Source organism: Eriocheir sinensis, chromosome 33 (genome assembly GCF_024679095.1).
Source record: "Eriocheir sinensis breed Jianghai 21 chromosome 33, ASM2467909v1, whole genome shotgun sequence".
NCBI classification, from domain to species: domain Eukaryota; kingdom Metazoa; phylum Arthropoda; class Malacostraca; order Decapoda; family Varunidae; genus Eriocheir; species Eriocheir sinensis.
This window is the reverse complement of record NC_066541.1, coordinates 14,415,300-14,434,994: the sequence shown is the minus strand read 5'-3', so window position 1 is coordinate 14,434,994 and position 19,695 is coordinate 14,415,300. Positions and strand designations below refer to the sequence as shown.

The 19,695-nt window shown below is 46.8% G+C and overlaps 1 protein-coding gene across 3 annotated transcripts in view; it reads right to left on the bottom strand.

Moving 5' to 3' along the window:
* Positions 1 to 19,695, bottom strand: part of LOC127006762 (uncharacterized) — a 201,330-nt gene that overhangs the window by 94,536 nt on the left and 87,099 nt on the right. For all 3 annotated transcript variants that reach the window (XM_050877044.1, XM_050877046.1, XM_050877045.1), the window contains one exon: positions 11,790 to 12,897. In XM_050877044.1, coding sequence (XP_050733001.1) covers positions 11,790 to 11,904 — 115 coding nt within the window. In that variant the 5' untranslated portion in view covers positions 11,905 to 12,897. The remainder of the gene's footprint in view (positions 1 to 11,789; positions 12,898 to 19,695) is intronic.

The window sequence follows — 19,695 nt, the reverse complement described above, 5'->3', positions numbered from 1 at the left end:
CAAGCACAAGCACACACACACACACACACACACACACACCACACACACACGCAGGGAACACTTCAAACCCAGCTGAGTCCGTCTTAAGGAATCAGCAAGGCGGAGAATTGCTCTCGACCGCTTTGACCAATCACATTTCAGCTTCAGCGTCTCCCTTTCTTCTGATTGGCTGGCCGCGTCCTCCACAAACATGTCAATAAGGGCCAGCGAATCGTTTGTCACCTGATAAATACGACTCCTATGTCTGCCCCTGACGTCACGATTCAGTGTTCGCCTATCACATCGGGGTTACTGAGAGAGAGAGAGAGAGAGAGAGAGAGAGAGAGAGAGAGAGAGAGGGCGGTATATATTTGATGAGAAATAGTAGGGTGTGTAGGAGACCAGGAGGAGGAGGAGGAGGAGGAAGAGGAGGAAGAGGAAATAGCAGTAAATAGGGGTTTGATCTATTGATATAGGGAAGGAACGAGGAGGGAGAAGGAAGAAGAGGAGGAGGAGGGGGAGGATGAAGATTAGGAAAATAAATTAGAAAAAGGAGAAAATGATGGGTAAGCGAAATTGAGAAGAAAGGAGGTAGGGAAGTGAAGCGAGGAGGAAGAAAAGTGTGGAGAATAGGAACGAAGGAAGAAGAAAAGTAGAGAGAATAGGAAAAAGGGGGGAAGAAAAGTAGAGAAAATAGGAACAAAGGAAAAAAGAAAAGTATGGAGAATAGGAGCAAAGGAAGGAAGTAAAGTATGCAAAATAGGAACAGAGGAAGGAAGAAGATAAATAGAGAGAATAGGAACAAAGGAAGGAAGAAAAGTATGCAGAATAGGAACAAAGGAAGATAGAAAAGTATGGAGAAAAGGAACAATGGAAGGAAGGAAATTATGCAGAATAGGAACAAAGCAAGAAAAGTATGGAAAATAGGAACAAAGGAAGGAAGAGAAGTATGGAGGATAGGGAAGAGCGAAGGAAGGAAGAAGAGGAATGAAGGAAAGGAAAAACGTTTACGATAAAGGAATAGAAAGGAAAAACAAACGGGAAGGAAGGAAGGAAAAAGGACTAGTAAGGAAGAAGAAATAGAAACAAAGGAAGGAAGGAGGAAAGGTACGGAGAATAGGAACAGACGAAGGAAGGAAGGAAGAAAAGGAATGAAGGAAAGGAAAAACATTTGCGATAAAGGAATATAAAGGAAAAACAAACGGGAAGGAAGGAAGGAAAAAGGACTAGGAAGGAAGAAGAAATAGGAACAGAGGAAGGAAAGAGGAAAGGAACGGAGAAAAGGAACAGACGAAGGAAAGAAGGAAAAAGGAAGGGAAGGAAAAACGGGAAGAAAAAGCGTTTGCGATGAAGGAATAGAAAGGAAAAACAAACAGTAAGGAAGGAAAGAAGGAAAAAGGAATAATAAGGAAGAAGAAATAGGAGCAAAGGAAGGAAGGAGGAAAGGAACGGAGAATAGGAACACACGAAGGAACGAAGGAAGAAGGAAGGGGAGGAAAAACGTTCCGAAAAAGCTCCCCCGTGTGTCGAAATATAAACAAAACATTACATTGCTTCTGGCCGCTGGTCTGAAAACGTTTTATTTTCCTTATGACCCTCACTCACCTGCCTCCGGTCCCGTCTACCTGTGTGTGTGTGAGTTTGTTTGTTTGTATGCCTGAGTGTATGTGTGTATGTATGTCTGTTTGTCTGTCTGAGTCTTTGTTTATTTGTTTGTTTACGTTTGTGTGGGTTTGTGTTTATGTCCGTTTTTGTCTGTTTGTGTTTGTCTACTGTTTGTTTGTTTGTGTATATTTGTTTGTGTGTGGATATTTGTGTCTGTTTTTTTTGTGTGTGTTTGTTTATCTATCTGTATTTCTCTGTATCTGTTTGTGTGTATGTACTTGCATATCTCTTTTTTTAGTCTTACTCTCCTTTCCCTCCATCATTTTCCTCTTCCTCCTCCTCCTCCTAGTTTTTTCCTCACTCCTCTCTACATCATCCTTTCTCTTCCACCTCTCCTTTCTCTTCCTTTCTCTCCTCCTTCTCAATTTATCCTCTACGTCCCAGGGCCCCTCTCTCCCTCCCTGTTCCCTTCCTCCCTTTTCTCCCTGCTATCCTTTTAAACTATGCTCCCTTACCCCTTTCCTCCCTTCCCTGTACTTCATCCTTTCTATACCATCTCTCCCTTCTCTCTTCTCCCTTCCATTCCCCTGTTTCTGTCCTTTCCCTTCTGTTCCATTCGCCCTTTCTCTTCGTCCTCCCTTCTATTCCATACCTTCCTTTCTCCCCTCTCCTCTTTTTATTGTCCTCCACGCCCCTTTCTCTCTCTTTTCCACTCCTGTTCCTTTTCACTCTTCTCTCTCGGGTATCTATTTTTGCGTCACATCCCTCCCCCCCGCATCCTTTTTCGCGCTTCTCCTCTCCCCCTCTTCCTCCCCTCCCCTCTTTTTATTGTCCTCCACGCACCTTTCTCTCTCTCTTCCTCTCCTGTTCCTTTTCACTCTTCTCTCTCGGGTATCTATTTTTGCGTCACACCCTTCCCCCCCGCATCCTTTTTCGCCCTTCTCCTCTCCTCTTCCTCCCCTCTCCTCTTTTTATTGTCCTCCACGCCCCTTTCTTTCTATTCTACTCCTGTTCCTTTTCACTCTTCTCTCTCGGGTATCTATTTTTGCGTCACACCCCTCCCCCCCGCATCCTTTTTCGCGCTTCTCCTCTCCCTCCTCACCCCCTTCCTCCCCTCCCAGCAGTCAGCCACCCCTTAGTCTCCCTCCACTTCGCACCTCCCCGCCAGCTTGTGTGCGAAAAATGCGAAAGGAGAATACGAAAGTCCGAGATTAATGGTCTGTCAGTCATTGCTCCCACCTCCCTCCTCTCTCTCCCTCCGCCTCTCTCCCTCCTCTCCTTCCCCAGACTTCCTTTCCTTCATACTTCTCCCTTCTTCCCTGCCTCTCATCATCACCTTTTCTCATTTCTCATTCTTCTTTTTTTTCTTTCCTCCCTGACTCCTCCGCCATCCATCCTGCCTTCTCGTCTTCGCACTCCTTTCCTCTCTCTTTCTCTCTCCCTCTCCTTCTTTCTCTCTCTCCCTCTCCCTCCCCTTCTCCCTCCCCCGTGTATTAGGGAAGGCAGCGGGCGTGTTGGAAGTGGTATGTAAATGAGGACACTTTATACCTTTATTAATTCGTAGCATCAAGATTATCATTATTAACGCGTTTTCTTTTCCACTGCAGAGCTCCGAGGACCAAGAGGCGCGAGCGGTGAGTAGTGGACTATAATTACCGTAGTTTTATTGCGTGTGTCGTTAGGGCAAGTTCCCGACCGGTTTAATCCGAGAAGACTTACGCGGGATATCAACATCCTCGCACTTTTGTTTTACGTGATCACCGCGGGGCCGTTGGTGCCGATGTGGTGGCGTCCCCAGCAGCGTCCCATTTCGGGTTGGTGTAGGGGAGTGTTGGGTGCATTCTTACCGCACGAAAGTGTTTGCGTACAAATATGCGCGGGTTATTAGAAGAGAAAATCAGAAGAGGAGGAGGAGGAGAAGACATGACACATGCGCCACACTTGCCGCCGCCCTGCGTGCCCGACACACCGAACTTCACCGTGAGGACTGCACAGGATATTTCAGGTAAGAGCTTTGCAATCAATAATTTTTTCATTCGTAGGTGTAAAAAATGGTAAAAATATTCATTAGCCATACATATTTTTTTTAGTTTTACAATAAAAATCTCCTAATTAGTCATTGTTCATATACATGAGGTAAATAAAGGTGAATATATATTTTTTGCTCAATCGTAATCTTTTGACTCTCCAAACATTATTCTAAATATTTTTTAATCAATTAATGTTCATAGACAATGCGAAAACTTTTCCTTTTAAGACTGACTGCGAAAAACATATTTTGATAGACACCTTTGACGTACCATTCCTCGCCGCGCCGGACGCCGTCGCTCCCACAGCTGAGCCCCTACGACCTGGGTGTGTGAGGCTCAACGCTCATCGCTTCAATTTCAGTTATGTCTATGATTCATTTTTTTTTTCAGTTTCATTGTATAGTATATCACTTTTTTTTTGTATTTTTAAGTTTCTCCCAAAACAGTCAGTCTTTATTACCAGTCATTAAAACGGCAAAATAAATGAGAGTATACAAGTTATGTTCGTCATATATTTAAAAAAGAATCAATAGGTTTTGATAACAACTTTTTTCAGGAAGGAAATTGGCAAGACCTGGTTCACGAGCAGGCTGGTGGATGAATGGAACAAACAGAGCAGGTATGTAGCTGGGGAAAACACAGTCGAAAGTTTTAAATGGAGGTTGGATGTATTTATGGATGGGGAGGGAAATTCTGGGGAATCCTTTTGTGTATCACTGTGTATTCTTTTTTATAAATTTCCAGAAAAAATATTATACCCCGTTAGTATTTACTTTACTCGGCCTTAGGGTAAGTGTTCTAGGGTTAAGGGGAGACGAGAGACAAAACAAAGGGCCGAATGATGATGGTGATGATAGTGACTAATTTAGTGGTGGTGATGTTTTTGTTGTTGTGACTGAACAGTGTTGGTAAGGAAACCACGTCGATTGTAATGCCGATGGTGATGATAGTGACTATGGTAGTGGTGGTGATGTTTTTATTGTTGTGACTGAACAGTGTTGGTAAGGAAACCACGTCGATTGTAATGCCGATGGTGATGATAGTGATGATGAGGATGGTGGTGAAACTGTTCTTGTGACTAAATGATGAAGCGTTTTTGAAGAAAGACTCGTTAATTGTTAGGATAATGGTGATAATGGTTACTTTCTCTTACTTTTGCTTTATCTTCTTTATTGTTCCCTCCGTTATTTAGTCGTCCCTCCCTTACCCTTTCCCTTACTTATCTCTCTTCTTCCCTCTCTTCCCCATTTTCCTCTCCTTTCCCTCCTCATATTAGCTCCTTTTCCCTTACCTCCCCTTCCATCTTCTCCTTTCTCTTCTCCCCTCTCCACCGCATCTATCTCCCCTCCACTCCTCCACCCCACAAAAAAGTACTTCTTTCTCCTTCCCTCCTTCAAAGCCTCAATCTCTCCCTCCCCTTAAAGGAATATGAAGTTAAGAAATAAAAGAAAAAAAATACATGTAAAAAATAGACAAAATCCTTAAGCAACAAGTGATTTTTTGAGGCTGAAAACATCAACCTACAAGACTCAGCGAAGAAGGAGAAGGAGGAGGAACACAGGAAGAAGAAGACCAGAAGAAAAAGGAGAAAGAGGAAGAGGAGGAGGAGGAGGAGAAAGAGAGGAAAAAAAGGAGAAGGAAGACCGTTTGGTATTTCATGCGTGTCTCAAGAAAGGAGGAGGCAAAGAACATAGAAACACAGGTAAAAGAGAGAGGAGGAGGAAGAGGAGGAGGAGGAAGAAGAAGAAGCGGAGGCGGAGGCGGAGGAAGAGGAGGATCGAGTGGTATTTCAAATGTGCCCAAGAAGGAAGAGGAGGCAAAGAAGAGAACACACACAGGAAGGAAGAGGAGGAGGAGGACGACAAAAAAAGGAAGTGGAGGAGGAGGAGGAAGAGGAGGAGGAGGAGGAGGATCAAGTGGTATTCCAAGCGTGTCTCGAGTGGATGCCAGAAACCCGAGTGAAGAATCAGGGCAGGAAATGAAGTTAAAAGAAGTTTGGTGGTGATGTTTACATTAGCATTGTATTTCCCGCGGCGAAGGAGGAGCCTCGAGCGCTGAGATTAACGGGCATATTGCAAGCTTTCCCTCACCAAGAAGTGCGAGGTTAATCTTCCAAGTTCTCCCTTACGAAGCGTCACGGGCGTATTCCAGTCTGTCCCTGTCACTCTCACATTCTAAGGTCTCCCCGCCAGAGCCATATTCCAATCTCTCCCTGTCACGCGCACATTCTAACCTTTCCCTGCCAGAGCCATATTCCAATCTCTCCCTGTCACGCGCACATTCTAACCTCTCCCTGCCAGAGCCATATTCCAATCTCTCCCTGCCACGCCCATATTCTAACCTCCCTGCCAGAGCCATATTCCAATCTCTCCCTGCCACGCCCATATTCTAACCTCTCCCTGCCAGAGCCATATTCCAATCTCTCCCTGTCACGCGCACATTCTAAACTCTCCCTGTCAGAGCCATACTTCAGTCTCTCCCTGTCACCCCATATTCCAAGCTCCCCGTGACTAAAATTCGTCACATTGCCAACTCAAACAATAACGATAACTTTTAAATTGTTTTCCGCCTCAGTTAAATTCCATAAACCTCACTTCCAATCCGCCATATGACCCTGCAGTTGCGGCGCCAAAATACAACGCCCCAATAATCATCATCATCATTTCCACTCACCTTTTCCTTGGTATTCTTACGGCATACTATTACTAACAAGGAAACGTCACTTATCACCAATTAAAAAAGCAACGGTAACCTCTAAGCTGTTTTTTGTCTTCCTTAAAATTCATACAAGTCCCTTCCAATAACCTGTGTCCTAGTACACTTGCCCCATCCTATTGCTAACTAGGTAACGTCACTTATCACCAATTAAAAACACAACGGTAACCTATAATAGGTTTTCTATCTTCCCTAAAATCCATACAAGTCCCTTCCAATGACCTCTTTCCTAGTACACTTGCACTATACAATTGCTAACAAAGAAATGCTACTAATCACCAACGGAAAAAGCAACGGTAACCTCTAAGCTGTTTTCTGTCTTCCTTAAACTCCATCTAAGTCACTTCCAATAACCTTTTTCCTCGTACACTTGCCCCGTATTATTACTTACTGAGAAAATTACTCCGCGAAGGGAAGCCGTTAATCCGTAAAGGCCTGGTCACACGAGCGTTTATTTCGTCAATTTTTTTCATCGATCTCGAGAATTTTGCCATCGGCGGCACCGGCAAGTCCAAAACACGGTTTGTGTTCTCGATACGGAGGAAGACGAACATGCGCGTCTTGTATTCCCGATACTGAGAACGCTTCACCTTTTCTTCCTCCCCCTCCTTCCCTTCTAATCCCCCTAATCCTTTTCCTATTCCACCTCCTTCTCTCTCTCTCTCTCTCTCTCTCTCGACGAACTAGGATTGTATAACAAGGCATGCATTGACGCTCTAACCTTGAGTGGCGCCGCTGCTTGCGCCATCCAGTGGAAAGGAAAAAAAAATAGAGAATAGAAGAAAGTTAACTAAATGTGTTAACGTAAGGGTAGGCAGACTATATATCACATATGGTCTGCCTACCCTTATAACATTAGTTAACTTTCAGTCCCTCTATCTACCGTTGTCCTTATGCCGCGACGAAGAGAATGGGGGCCGGGTTATTCACACAACACCTGATTTTGGGGACTATCATAGGAGCACCATATTTTCCCTTGCCACAAATACCTCTCCCCCAAGCTCCAGGTCGCTGTATTTTTTCCCGGCTCATAGCCCCCTGGGTTTTGTGGGTCGCGGGGTACAAGGAGTGTCTCACTGCGCCATGCACAGGGACACGTCAGCTCGCTGTTGTGCAGGCTATGATGAGACCTTCGTTGTATATGCTTATCTTCATTTGTTTTTAATAATGATAAGTGAGTGGATGGAGCAAGCAGTGGCGCCACTCAAGGTTAGCGCGTCAATGCATGCCTTGTATTGCAATCCTAGTTCGTCGAGAGAGAGAGAGAGAGAGAGAGAGAGAGAGAGAGAGAGAGAGAGAGAGAGAGAGAGAGAGAGAGAGAGAGAGAGAGAGAGAGAGAGAGAGAGAGAGAGAGAGAGAGAGAGAGAGAGAGACACACACACACACACACACACACACACACACACACACACACACACACACACACACACACACACACACACAAACAGACAAACACACACAACTACACCCCTTCAAAGAATCCCAGATCACCAAAAGTGCAGCTGGCGGCAAGACGTCCAAGAAGATTTAACTGCCTTGCTAATCTCTTAATTGCCTTTACCTGCTGCCGCTCTACACATATGCCTAAAGCGCCGGCGTCAAAAATTACCGAAATGAATGCTCGTGTTACCCGGCCTTAACAGAGGATCATAGAAAGCCCGTACTGAAGGGAGTCCCGCTGCCTGATATTGCCGGAGCCTATCTCAAAGGAACGGCCCGGGCAGGGAGGCATTGTAATAAGGGCGAATAAGTGATGAGGAGACAATAATAGAGGGAGCGAGGAGGGGAGATTAATGCCGGAGATACGGGAGATAAATAGGGGAGGAAGGAGAGTAGTATGGGTGGAGAGTTAAGTGATGGAGGGAAGGTAAGTGAGGAAGGTAGAGACGAATGGAGGAGAGGGGGAGAGGTTAAGGGAGTTTATTGAGGGTGATAAGAAGAGAAGGGAGGGAGGGAGGGAGGGAAGAAAGGGTTTAGTAAGTGAGGGAGACAGGGACACTGAAGAGGAATAATGGAAGGGAGGAAGGGAGGAAAGGGAGGGAAAGGGAGAGAAGAGTAGAAAAGGAGGGAGGGAAAGAAAGGATTGGTAAGGGAAAGCAAAGGTAGAGGAAATAGAAGGAAAGGAAGGAAGAAAGAAGAGAGAAGGAAAGGAAAGAACAAGTAAATAAGGAAAGGGAGAAAAGAGGAAATAGAGAAGAGGAGGAAAAGAAGAGCTGGAGGAATGGAGAAAGGAAGGAAGAGGGGAGAAGGGAGGAGGAAATGAAGGAGGAAAGAAGGAAGGGATTGGCGGAGAAAGTTGATGGACAGGAAGGAGGAAGATGGAGGAAGGATTTTGGTAATGCTGCCCCGTGAGTAAGAGGAGGAGGAGGAGGAGGAGGAGGAGGAGGAGGAGGAGGAGGAGGAGGAGGAGGAGGATTTCAGTAATGCTTGCCTGAAGGAGGAGGAGGAGGAGGGAGAGAAGGTAAGAAAGGGGTAGATAAATCGGAGGGAGGGAGAGAGAGGAGGGAGGGAGATAGGGAGGGAGAGAGGGAGAGAAAAGATGAGGAACTTCCCTCCTAAAATGACACGGAGAGGAAGTGAGTGAGGGGAATGTATTATAGGCAGGAGAAAGAGGTGTGGAGAGAAAGGGTGAGAGAAGAAAGGAAGGAGAGAGGAAGGAGAGGAAGGAGGTATATATCAGAGGAGAAAGAAGGGAGGGAGGGAGGGAGAGAGGGAAGGAGGGAAGACACGTATTATCACGAAACCGGAGGAGGGAAAGAAGGAGGAGGAGGAGGAGGAGGAGGAGGAGGAGAGCTCACGTATTATAATGGAGAGGAGGAGGAGGGGGTGGGAAAAGGAGAGACATTATGAGGGAGGGAAGAGAGAGAAGAGGAGGAGGTGGAAGAGGAGGAGGAGGAAGAGGAGGCCACGTAACAAGGGAGAGAAGAGGTGGGAACACGTATTTTAGAGAGAGAGAGAGAGAGAGAGAGAGAGAGAGAGAGAGAGAGAGAGAGAGAGAGAGAGAGAGAGAGAGAGAGAGAGAGAGAATTTATTTATGCTACACCATCTTCACCACCACAAACAACAACAAAAACAAAAAAAAAAGAGAACACCACCACCACCACCAACAACAACAACAACAACAACAGCAACACCATAACCACCACAATTCCAATTTGCAGAAAGAAAAGAAAATGGAGAGAAAACCCAACACACACACACACACACACACACACACACACACACACACACACACACACACACACACACACACACACACACACACACACACACACACACGTACACGCACAAAAAAAAACAGAAAATATAACAAGAATAAAAACAGAGAAAGGTGAGGTGATTTGAGGTGAAGCTTCGTTCCTCCCCCGACTTTTTAAAGGAAACAGCTTACAAGACGGAAAATTACCTGGATTTATGGCGACCAGATTGAGTTTTCCGGGTCGATAGGACGTGTTCCGACCGCGTTCCCTTTTATTTAGAGAAGGAAGTGAGAGGGTGGAAGGGGGGAGGGAGTGAGGGAAGTGCTAGAGAGAAGGGGAGGATAAACGAGGGCAAGAGAGAAGGAAAGTGAGAGGGAGGGGAAGGGGGCGGAGTGAAGGTAAGGAAGAGGAAGTGAGGGAGGAAAGAGGGGAAGAAGGAGGGTAAGGGAGGAGGGAAGTGAGAAGGGAGGGCTAGGTGAGGAGAAGGAAGAGAGCGTTATTATAAAGAAAAGGAGGTAAGAGAGAAAAGGTGGGAGAGTAAGATAGGGAAGAGGAGTGAGTATAAGAGAGAAGAAGTGAAAGAGAAAGAAGGAAGAGAAAGTAAGGAGCGGTGAAAGGAGAGGAAAAAAGGGTAAGGGAGATGAAGGGAGTGAAAGGAGGAAGGGAGAGGAAATAAAGAGAAGTAAATTGAAAAACAGATGAAAGGAGAGGAAGTGCAGAGAGGAAAAGATAAGGAAGGCTAAAATGAAAAAAAGGGAAAGTAATGAAAAGAGAAAGAAAAAAAGCAAGGATGAAAGGAAGGAAGAAAATAAATAAAGAAACGAAGGTAAAAATAAAGAACAGTGAAGGAAATTGAGGGGAAGGAGGAGGAGGAGGAGGAGGGGAGGAGGAGAAGAGAAGTGAGGAGAACCGGTAGTTGAGGTGGAGGGAGGTTATTAACGTGAAGAAGGGAAGGCATGCTGGGAGAGGTGTGAGGAAAGGAGGAAGGGAAGAGGAGGAGGGGAGAGACGAAAGGGGAAGGGAGAGGGAATGGGGAGGAGAGGAGGTGTGATGTATGTAAGTGGGGAGAACTGACTGGGGAGCAATAAGTAAGGGGAAATTGGTGGATTAGGAGAGGGGAGAGGGAAGGGGAGAGAGGAAGAGAGAGGAAGAAGTACTGAAAGGGGAAGGGGAAAGTTTGGAAAGGGAGATATATCGAAGTGGTGGAGGAGGTAGCGAGGGGATGAATGGGTGAAGATGGAAGGGGATGTCACAGTGTGGAGAGGTATGTTGGGGAATCCGTTAGAGAGAGAGAGAGAGAGAGGGGGAGGAAAGTTAGAGAGGAAGGGAGGGGACGAGAGAGAGGGAGAGGGAGAGTGTGAGAGTTCAGTGAGAGAGGGAAAAAAAGTAGTGTCCGGGCGAGGGGCTTACGGGGAAGAATGAAGCAGAAGTGTGGGAAAAAATGTGAGGGAAGGAAATGTTATGAGGGGACGTGAGGGTGAGTGAGGGGAGAGCAAGGCCACAGAGGGGAAGAGAGAGAGTGAGAGTGAGAGAGGGAGAGAGTGAAAGTGAGTGAGAGTGTGAGGGAGTGAGATGTAAGTGAGGATGAGGACGCCTGAAAACCTGGAGAAAAGGAGAGGAGTGAAGGAGAAGAGTGCAGGAGAAGAGGAGAGAGGAGAGGATGGAGATGGAAGGAGAAATGTGAGAAGAGGAGATGAGGAAAGGAAAAGGAAAGGAATAGAATAAGGAGAATTGAAGTGACGCAGAGAGATAGATAGATGAGGAAGATAGATCGATGAGAAGAGAAGAAGAGATGAAGAAAGGAAGAGGAAAGGAGTAGAATAAGGAGAATTGAAGTGACTCAGAGAGATAGATAGATGAGAAGATAGATAGAGAATAAAAGCAAGGGTATGAAAGAGAGTGGGAAAAAGAGACTAATAGAAAAGAGAGGAGAGATGAAGAAATGAGGAAAAAAAGAGAACAGGAATAAAAAAAAGAAGTAAGGAGAATTCAAGTGATACAAAGAGAGGTAGAGAAATAAATTGATAGAGATAATAAAAGAGAGTAAGAGAAAGAAAGAGAGCAAGAGAAAAAAGTAACACACACACACACACACACACACACACACACACACACACACACACACACACACACACACACACACACACACACAGAAAAACAAGAGTACATAGAGTAACACACGGAAACTCACTCTTTCACTCGCAACACAACACAACACAATACAACACAACACAACACAACACAAAGACAACACACTTACCCACATCGAGGCCAGGGACTTCCGCCACTACGTTACTGCTGCGGGAGGGGGCGGGTGGCGTGGCAGACCCCGCCCACGCCCACACGCTCGCCGCCGCCCACAGCCACGCCCACATGCCGCCACAAGAAAGGAGCGGGGAGATAACACGCCGGTCGCTAATTTTTTCTCATGTTAGGTCGACCCTGACACGCTACGGGCGGGTCCTCCATATTGGCACTCTTGCGGAGGAGAAGGAGGAGGAGGAGGAGGAGGAGGAGGAGGAGGAGGAGGAGGAGGAGGAGGAGGAAAAATAGATAGAGACAAGGCTATTCAGAGGTCTTGGCAGGGTTACAGGGGTCTCTGAAAGGCCTTGTGGGTCTTTCAAAGGCCTTGTGGTTACTAAGGAGGAGGAGGAGGAGGAATAGAGAGAGTTGCTTTAAGGTCTTGCCATGGAGATTGTGGTTTCTGAGAGGTCTTATCAGGTCTTCGTTATTCTTGGCAGCCTCTGTGGTGACTCTCGTGGTCTTTTTCTTGAGTAGTGAGAAAACGGGAGGGGCGATTAAAGGTCTCAGCAGTGGACTTTCAAGGGTCTCATATTGTCTTATCAGCCTCCATTTTGTGCCGTCAGAGGTCTTTGTGTCACAGGAGGAGGGAGAGGAAGACAGGAGTGCTTTGTGGTCTTAGCAGTGAAATCCCAGTCCTTCAAGTGTCTCCAAAGGGTTCATCAGCATCTCTTTGGTGCCTCCTGTGGTGATTGTGGTCCCTCGGTGCCCTAGTGGTGGTCCCCTTCCATTGAGGTCTTGATGGAGATCCTTCTGCCTGGCTGGGGACCGAGAACCAGGCGAGGTGTAACACAATGCTGCCCTGGCCTCTTGTATATCAAACCTCTGGAGGAGGTGATGAAACTGGTGCTGAAACTGGTGGTGGTGGTGGTGGAGCTCTTAGTGGTGATGCAGCTCCAAGTGGTAGCGAATATCGGCGTGAGTGTGGCGTGGAGTGTGAGGGGGAGCTGGGGGGCGGCTCGTGTTTGTGGCGGGGTCTGGGAGAGCTTCTGGGGGTCAGTTCTTGCCGTGGTCCATCGTTGAGGTCACGTAGCGGAAGAGATAAGCTGAGCGGTGGCCAGGCAGCTCTGAAGGGAGGGCAAAGAGTCGGTGTTTATTCCACGTTCTCACTCTGACTCAATAAATGGGAGTGTGGGGATGAAAATGTATGAGTAAATAAATGAGTGAGTGAATAGATAAGAGCATGAATGTATGTATGAAATCAATAGAGAGAGAGAGAGAGAGAGAGAGAGAGAGAGAGATGGATGGCTGCATCGACAGATAGATTTAGATAAATTTGCTATCCTGCCCCTTAATTTAGCGTGGATGGCACGTTTAAAACTTATGTTTATCTGTTTTGCCCACCGGCGTACGTGCACAAACACACACACACACACACACACACACGCACACGCACGCACACGCACACACACACACACACACACACACACACACACATGTATACATTTGATTGCTCGCCTGCCTACCTACCTACCTACCTCTCTATCTAATTACTTAGTTATCTATCTATACCTACCTATCTCTTCCTACCTACCTACATTCCTGTCTACTTATCAGTTTTCCTACTCACTTACTTTCCTACTGACCTACCTACCTACCTGCCTGCAAGGTTACCTGTTGCGCTAGTATGAGTGTATGTACCTTAGCCAGTCAGCCCGCCAGTCAGCCCGCCAGCCGCCTCACTACATCACAGACACGGCGACTGACAGACAGATTGTGGGCAAACTCAGCTCCTAATCACTTGTTGACATGTAATTTAATGAGCAGCAGATTCCCCGAATAAGTATCTCGTGGGAATTATATTATACACGCACTCTGGACACGTATTTTATGGCCGGGCTGTAATCCTTTCAAATTGAACAATACGGTTGATGTGTCTCCTCTCGGTCGGCCGAGTAATCTTTATTAGACAACACATTTCACATTAATTACAGCAGCGCTTCTTTATAGCGGTGACCGTCCATTATCAGTAAACTCATTTGGGCGGCCGGCGCTCTGAAATCCGGGTGAAATCCATGTATACAAGGGTGAGGTGGTCTGGTCCCGAGCCTAAAGAAGTCATGATGTGGCTGGGATGAGACAGGGCGAGAGAGGGAGAGGGAGGGGAATGGGTTGGGGTCGGACAGGGTTGGAGAAAGAGTGGTTTGGGATACGACAGGGTGAAAGAGGGAGTGAGCTGGGATGGGACAGGGATGGAGAGGGAGAGGGAGGGGAGTGGGTTGGGATCGGACAGGGTTGGAGAAAGAGTGGGTTGGGATACGACAGGGTGAGAGAGGGAGTGAGCTGGAATGGGACAGGGATGGAGAGGGAGTCGGTTGGAGTGGGGCAGAGTGGGAGAGGAAGTGGGTTTTGATAGGACAGAGTGGGAGAGGGAGTGGGTTTTGATAGGACAGAGTGGGAGAGGGAGTGGGTTTTGATAGGACAGAGTGGGAGAGGGAGTGGGTTTTGATAGGACAGAGTGGGAGGGAGTGGGTTTGATAGGACAGAGTGGGAGAGGGAGTGGGTTTGATAGGACAGAGTGGGAGAGGTGGGTTTTGATAGGACAGAGTGGAGAGGGAGTGGGTTTGATAGGACAGAGTGGGAGAGGGAGTGGGTTTTGATAGGACAGAGTGGGAGAGGGAGTGGGTTTTGATAGGACAGAGTGGGAGAGGGAGTGGGTTTTGATAGGACAGAGTGGGAGAGGGAGTGGGTTTTGATAGGACAGAGTGGGAGAGGGAGTGGGTTTTGATAGGACAGAGTGGGAGAGGGAGTGGGTTTTGATAGGACAGAGTGGGAGAGGGAGTGGGTTTTGATAGGACAGAGTGGGAGAGGGAGTGGGTTTTGATAGACTGAGTGGGAGAGGGAGTGGGTTTTGATAGACAGAGTGGTAGAGGGAGTGGGTTTTGATAGGACAGAGTGGGAGAGGGAGTGGGTTTTGATAGGACAGAGTGGTAGAGGGAGTGGGTTTTGATAGGACGGAGTGGGAGAGGGAGTGGGTTTTGATAGGACAGAGTGGGAGAGAGTGGGTTTTGATAGACAGAGTGGTAGAGGTGGGTTTGATAGGACAGAGTGGGAGGGAGTGGGTTTGATAGGACAGAGTGGGAGAGGGGAGGGTTTGATAGGACAGAGTGGGAGAGGGAGTGGGTTTTGATAGGACAGAGTGGGAGAGGGAGTGGGTTTTGATAGGATAGAGTGGGGGAGGGAGTGGGTTTTGATAGGACAGAGTGGGAGAGGGAGTGGGTTTTGATAGGACAGAGTGGGAGAGGGAGTGGGTTTTGATAGGACAGTGGGAGAGGGAGTGGGTTTTGATAGGACAGAGTGGGAGGGAGTGGGTTTGATAGACTGAGTGGGAGGGAGTGGGTTTGTTTGACAGAGTGGTAGAGGGAGTGGGTTTTGATAGGACAGAGTAGGAGAGGGAGTGGGTTTTGATAGGACAGAGTGGTAGAGGGAGTGGGTTTTGATAGGACAGAGTGGGAGAGGGAGTGGGTTTTGATAGGACAGAGTGGGAGAGGGAGTGGGTTTTGATAGACAGAGTGGTAGAGGGAGTGGGTTTTGATAGGACAAAGTGGGAGAGGGAATGGGTTTTGATAGGACAGAGTGGGAGAGGGAGTGGGTTTTGATAGGACAGAGTGGGAGAGGGAGTGGGTTTTGATAGGACAGAGTGGGAGAGGGAGTGGGTTTTGATAGGACAGAGTGGGAGAGGGAGTGGGTTTTGATAGGACAGAGTGGGAGAGGAAGTGGGTTTTGATAGGACAGAGTGGGAGAGGGGGTGGGTTTGTATGGGACAGGGCTGAAGAGAGAGTCGGTTGGGATAGAACAGAGTGAGAGAGTGTGTGTGGAAGAGGTGGCAGAAGGTGAGAGAGTGAGTGTGTGCTGTTAGTGGAATGGGGTGTGAAGAAACAGGAGGAGGTGAGAGAGAGTGAGTGAGAGTGACTGCTGCTGGTTCACGGAATGACAGTACGAAATTGAGACTTTTAACTATTCCGGATACTAAAGAAAAGTAGAAATTTGAACAGAAAGGGATAAGGAGGGAATAGGTGAGGAGTGGGGCAAATTGAAAAGTAAAGTGTGCTCTATTAGACTCTCAGAAAGGCAGAACAGTATCGAGACTAAATATTCCTGAAGCTAAAGAAAAGTAGAAAGTTGGAACAGAAAGGGATGAGGAGGGATTAGGTGAGGAGTGGGGCAAGGTGAAAAGTAAGGCAGACAGTATCGAGACTAAATATTCCTGATACTAAAGAAGAATAGGAAGCTGAACGTAATGAGAGGAGGAGAGACTTGGTGAGGAGTGGAACGCGGTGTGAGAAAATGACAGAATCGTAGATGATTTTTACCGGAAGAATACCCAAAGAATAACAAACGAAGATCTACAGAATAAAAACCAGGAATCCGAGTGGCTGGGAGGGCGTTGTGAGTGGGTGCCGTCTGGTCGTAAAGCCATTGGGGACAGGAAACGAGATTGGTTGACAAGATAAGAAAATAGAGGGCGTGGGCGAATCGCAGTAGAGGAAAAAAGTGGAGAGAAAAGAGACAGCAAGGGAGTTTGAAGCTGTGTTTCTCTTCCAGTTGCAACAATGATGATGATGATGATTGCAACGACTGGTAGATAAGAATTGATAACTGAGGGCATAGAGGAGGCGGAATACGGGAAGGAAATGAAAGAGAACAGGAGAGTGGTCTTAAACTCTTTCTCTTTTAATGGGTGCCAGTGATAAAGACAATGATTATTACAGCTTTTATAATTGAAAAGCTAAGTGCAAGGAGAAGTTCGAATGTATGCAACAATGAATAGAGAAATAACTAGAATTAAAGGGATATAAAAGTCTTTCTCCCCCTTCCGACTTGCAATGATATCTTGTTACGATGAAGGTGGCGACGGCGAGAATAGCAAAACAAAGCCAGACCAACACGCCGGTATATCAGGGCCCCGTCAGCAGGCCGTGGCACTTTACGGCACGTTAGACGGCAGTAACCCGGCATTACCAGTCCACCGGCAACGATTTCCACGCGTGCCTCGTCCCACCAAACCCCGGGCCGCCTTAATCCAGGCCTAAAATGAGATGGGGGCCGAATGGGATCATCTTGTTGGTTCTATCACCTCTAGCAGACCCAGAAGCGCCCAAACAGCCAGTCAGGAGGGAAACCACGGAAAACACGAGGATGGGAGGAAAATATCATGAGGGGACAGCACCGCCCGCCCAAAGCCGCCCAGACGAGGCTGCGGAAACCGTCCTGGCAGCTCTGAACACTGACTTCGCCACTGATTTTGTCCGCCATGGTGACTGCACAACTGGTTTTACGTATTGTCGCTGGAATACACGAGTCAGGGAGGAAAATATCAGGAGGGACAGCACGGTCACGCCGAAAGCCGGCCAGACGAGGCTCCTGAAACCTTCCTGGCAGCTCATAACCGTGATTTCGCAACTAGTTTTGTTCGCATTATCACGGGAGTACACAATGCAGGAAAGGAAATATCATAAAGGGAAAACACGGGCCTCCAACAGCCGGCCAGCCGCCCAGACAAGACCAGCACAACCGTTTTGGCAGCTCTGAGCACAGCCTTCACAGCCGGTTATGTCGTCGATGGTGACTTGTTCCGCTCCTGTCACTACCCGCCATGCAGCCTCGAAATGCCCTCCACCACCACCAGGAAAGTCCCCGCGAGTCCCCAAGCAAGTCAGGGAAAGCCGTAAGTGGGGAGGAAGGGGAGAAGAGACAAAGGAGAAGAGTTTAAGTGAAAATACAGCCAGTCGCGGGGAGGAAAAGGAGAAAACTCTGTGAAGACAAAAGTTAAACCGGGGAACAGACACCAACGAAGAGAAGCTAAGAAGGAAAGAATAAAAAGACGAATTAAGAAAGAAAAGCTTCCACTAAGAGGAGAAAAGGATAAAACGATTCACATGAAAGCCGAGAATTACAGAGAATTACACAGCCACTAGAAGAGCGAAATGAAAAAAAAAAGAAACAGAGATAATAGAGAAGAGAAGAGTGAAGAAGGAGATCGAGCTGCGACAAGGGAGAAAGTGAAAAAAGTGAACGGAATAGACAAGAAACACGGAAGCAAGGACGAAAAAATAATTGAACAAGGTATGCACTGAAGAGAAACACACTGACGGGAGGAATGAAAAAAAGGAAAAAGAACTAACAGATAAGACATGGATGAAAACACAACGCAGCCGCTGATGATGTGGGAAGGGAAAAGGGAAAAAAGAACTCGCAGAAAAGGCGTGAGAGAGGCAGAAGACGTAAATTAGAACGCACCGCAGACACTCACGTAGGAAGGGAAAAGGGAACTCGCAGAAAAGACGTGAGAAGGGAAAATCAAACTACAGAAAAGACGGAAAGTAGAACGAAACGCAACCACAGAGGAAGGGAAATGGGAAAAAAAATCACGGGAAAATGCGCGAATGGGAGTGCAACGTAGCCACCTCCAGTAGAAAAAGGAAAACGAACGAAAAAAAGGAAGGGAAAAGGTGAAAAGGAAAAAAGTCTAACAGTTGACGGAAGGAAAAAAAGGAAGAAAGACGAATCAGAACGCCATGCAACGCAGCCACTGAAGGAGGGAAAAAGGGAAACGAACTACAAAAAGAACGGAACCCAGCCACTGACGAAATAAAGAGGGAAAAGGGAAAAAACTCACACCACTGACGCAGGAAAAGGGAAGAAAGATGTGAATGAGAACGCAACGCAACAGAACGCAGTCACTTGGCGGAGAGAAAAGGAAAAAGGGGAAAAAAAAACTTTGACGGAGGAAAAAGGGAAGAAACACGAACTCGAACACAACGCAACACAGCCAGACGGAGGGAGGAAAAAGAGGAAAAGGGAAAAGAAAAACCCTCACACCATTAACGGAGGAAAAAGAAAAGAAAAACGAACTATGACGCAAAGCAACGCAAGATACTAACAAAGGGAGGGAAAACGAAAAAAAAAACAAAAAACACGACTGACGGAAGGAAAAGGAAAAAAATAGAACTCACAGAAAAGACGCAAATTGGAGTCACTAACGGAAGGGGAAAAAGAGAAAATAGGAAAAAAACGCCGTCACTGTAATGGAACTTTTCGGGCCGTAAGAGTGTGTCAATACCGGCAGCGAATGTTTTATGCAGCCAGGATCGATCGTTCGACTTTTGCTATATACGAGTCGCTGCGCCCCGGCCTTCACGCTCCCAAAAAACAAGGCCTGCAAGCACTAGTCACGCCAGGGTGTCCCTTTGTAGTGTGTGTGTGTGTGTGTGTGTGTGTGTGTGTGTGTGTGTGTGTGTGTCCGTTTTTTTGTGCCGCCTTTGTATATTAGCGTGTGTATGTGCGTGAGTGTTTGTCCTTTCTTTGTGCGTCTTTCCTTTGCATATTAGTGTGTGTGTGTGTGTGTGTGTGTGTGTGTGTGTGCGTGTGCGTGTGCGTGTGTGTGTTTGCTGACGGGACGCACACACAGCCTGCTCGCCTCGCCCGTCCATTTTAATTGAAGTGAACATGTTGGTGATAATTATTGTAGTCTCGGAGGCACAGAATCTGGCGATGTTTATGATGCCGGGCGGGTGTGAGAGCGCGTCAGGATAATGCTTATGTTTTTTGCATTGTTATTTTCCTGTTTTATTTGATTTTGACACCGGCGGCATATTGTTTGTTCGTGAGGGTTTGTGTTCGTGTTGTTGTGCTTCGATTTATTTTCCTTTTTTCATTGTTTTATCAGGTTTATTGATGTTCATGAGGGGCGGGTCCTGTTTATGCTCTCGTGTTTGTATCGTTTTCCTTTTTTTGTTTTCTTTGGGATGGACGGGAGATTGTTTGCTTATGATCTTTTTTATACGTGTTGTTTTACCTCTTTTCCTTTTTCTTTAATTCGTATTTCTATAAGCTGTGTTAGTGTCCATATTTTGCTTTTTTTT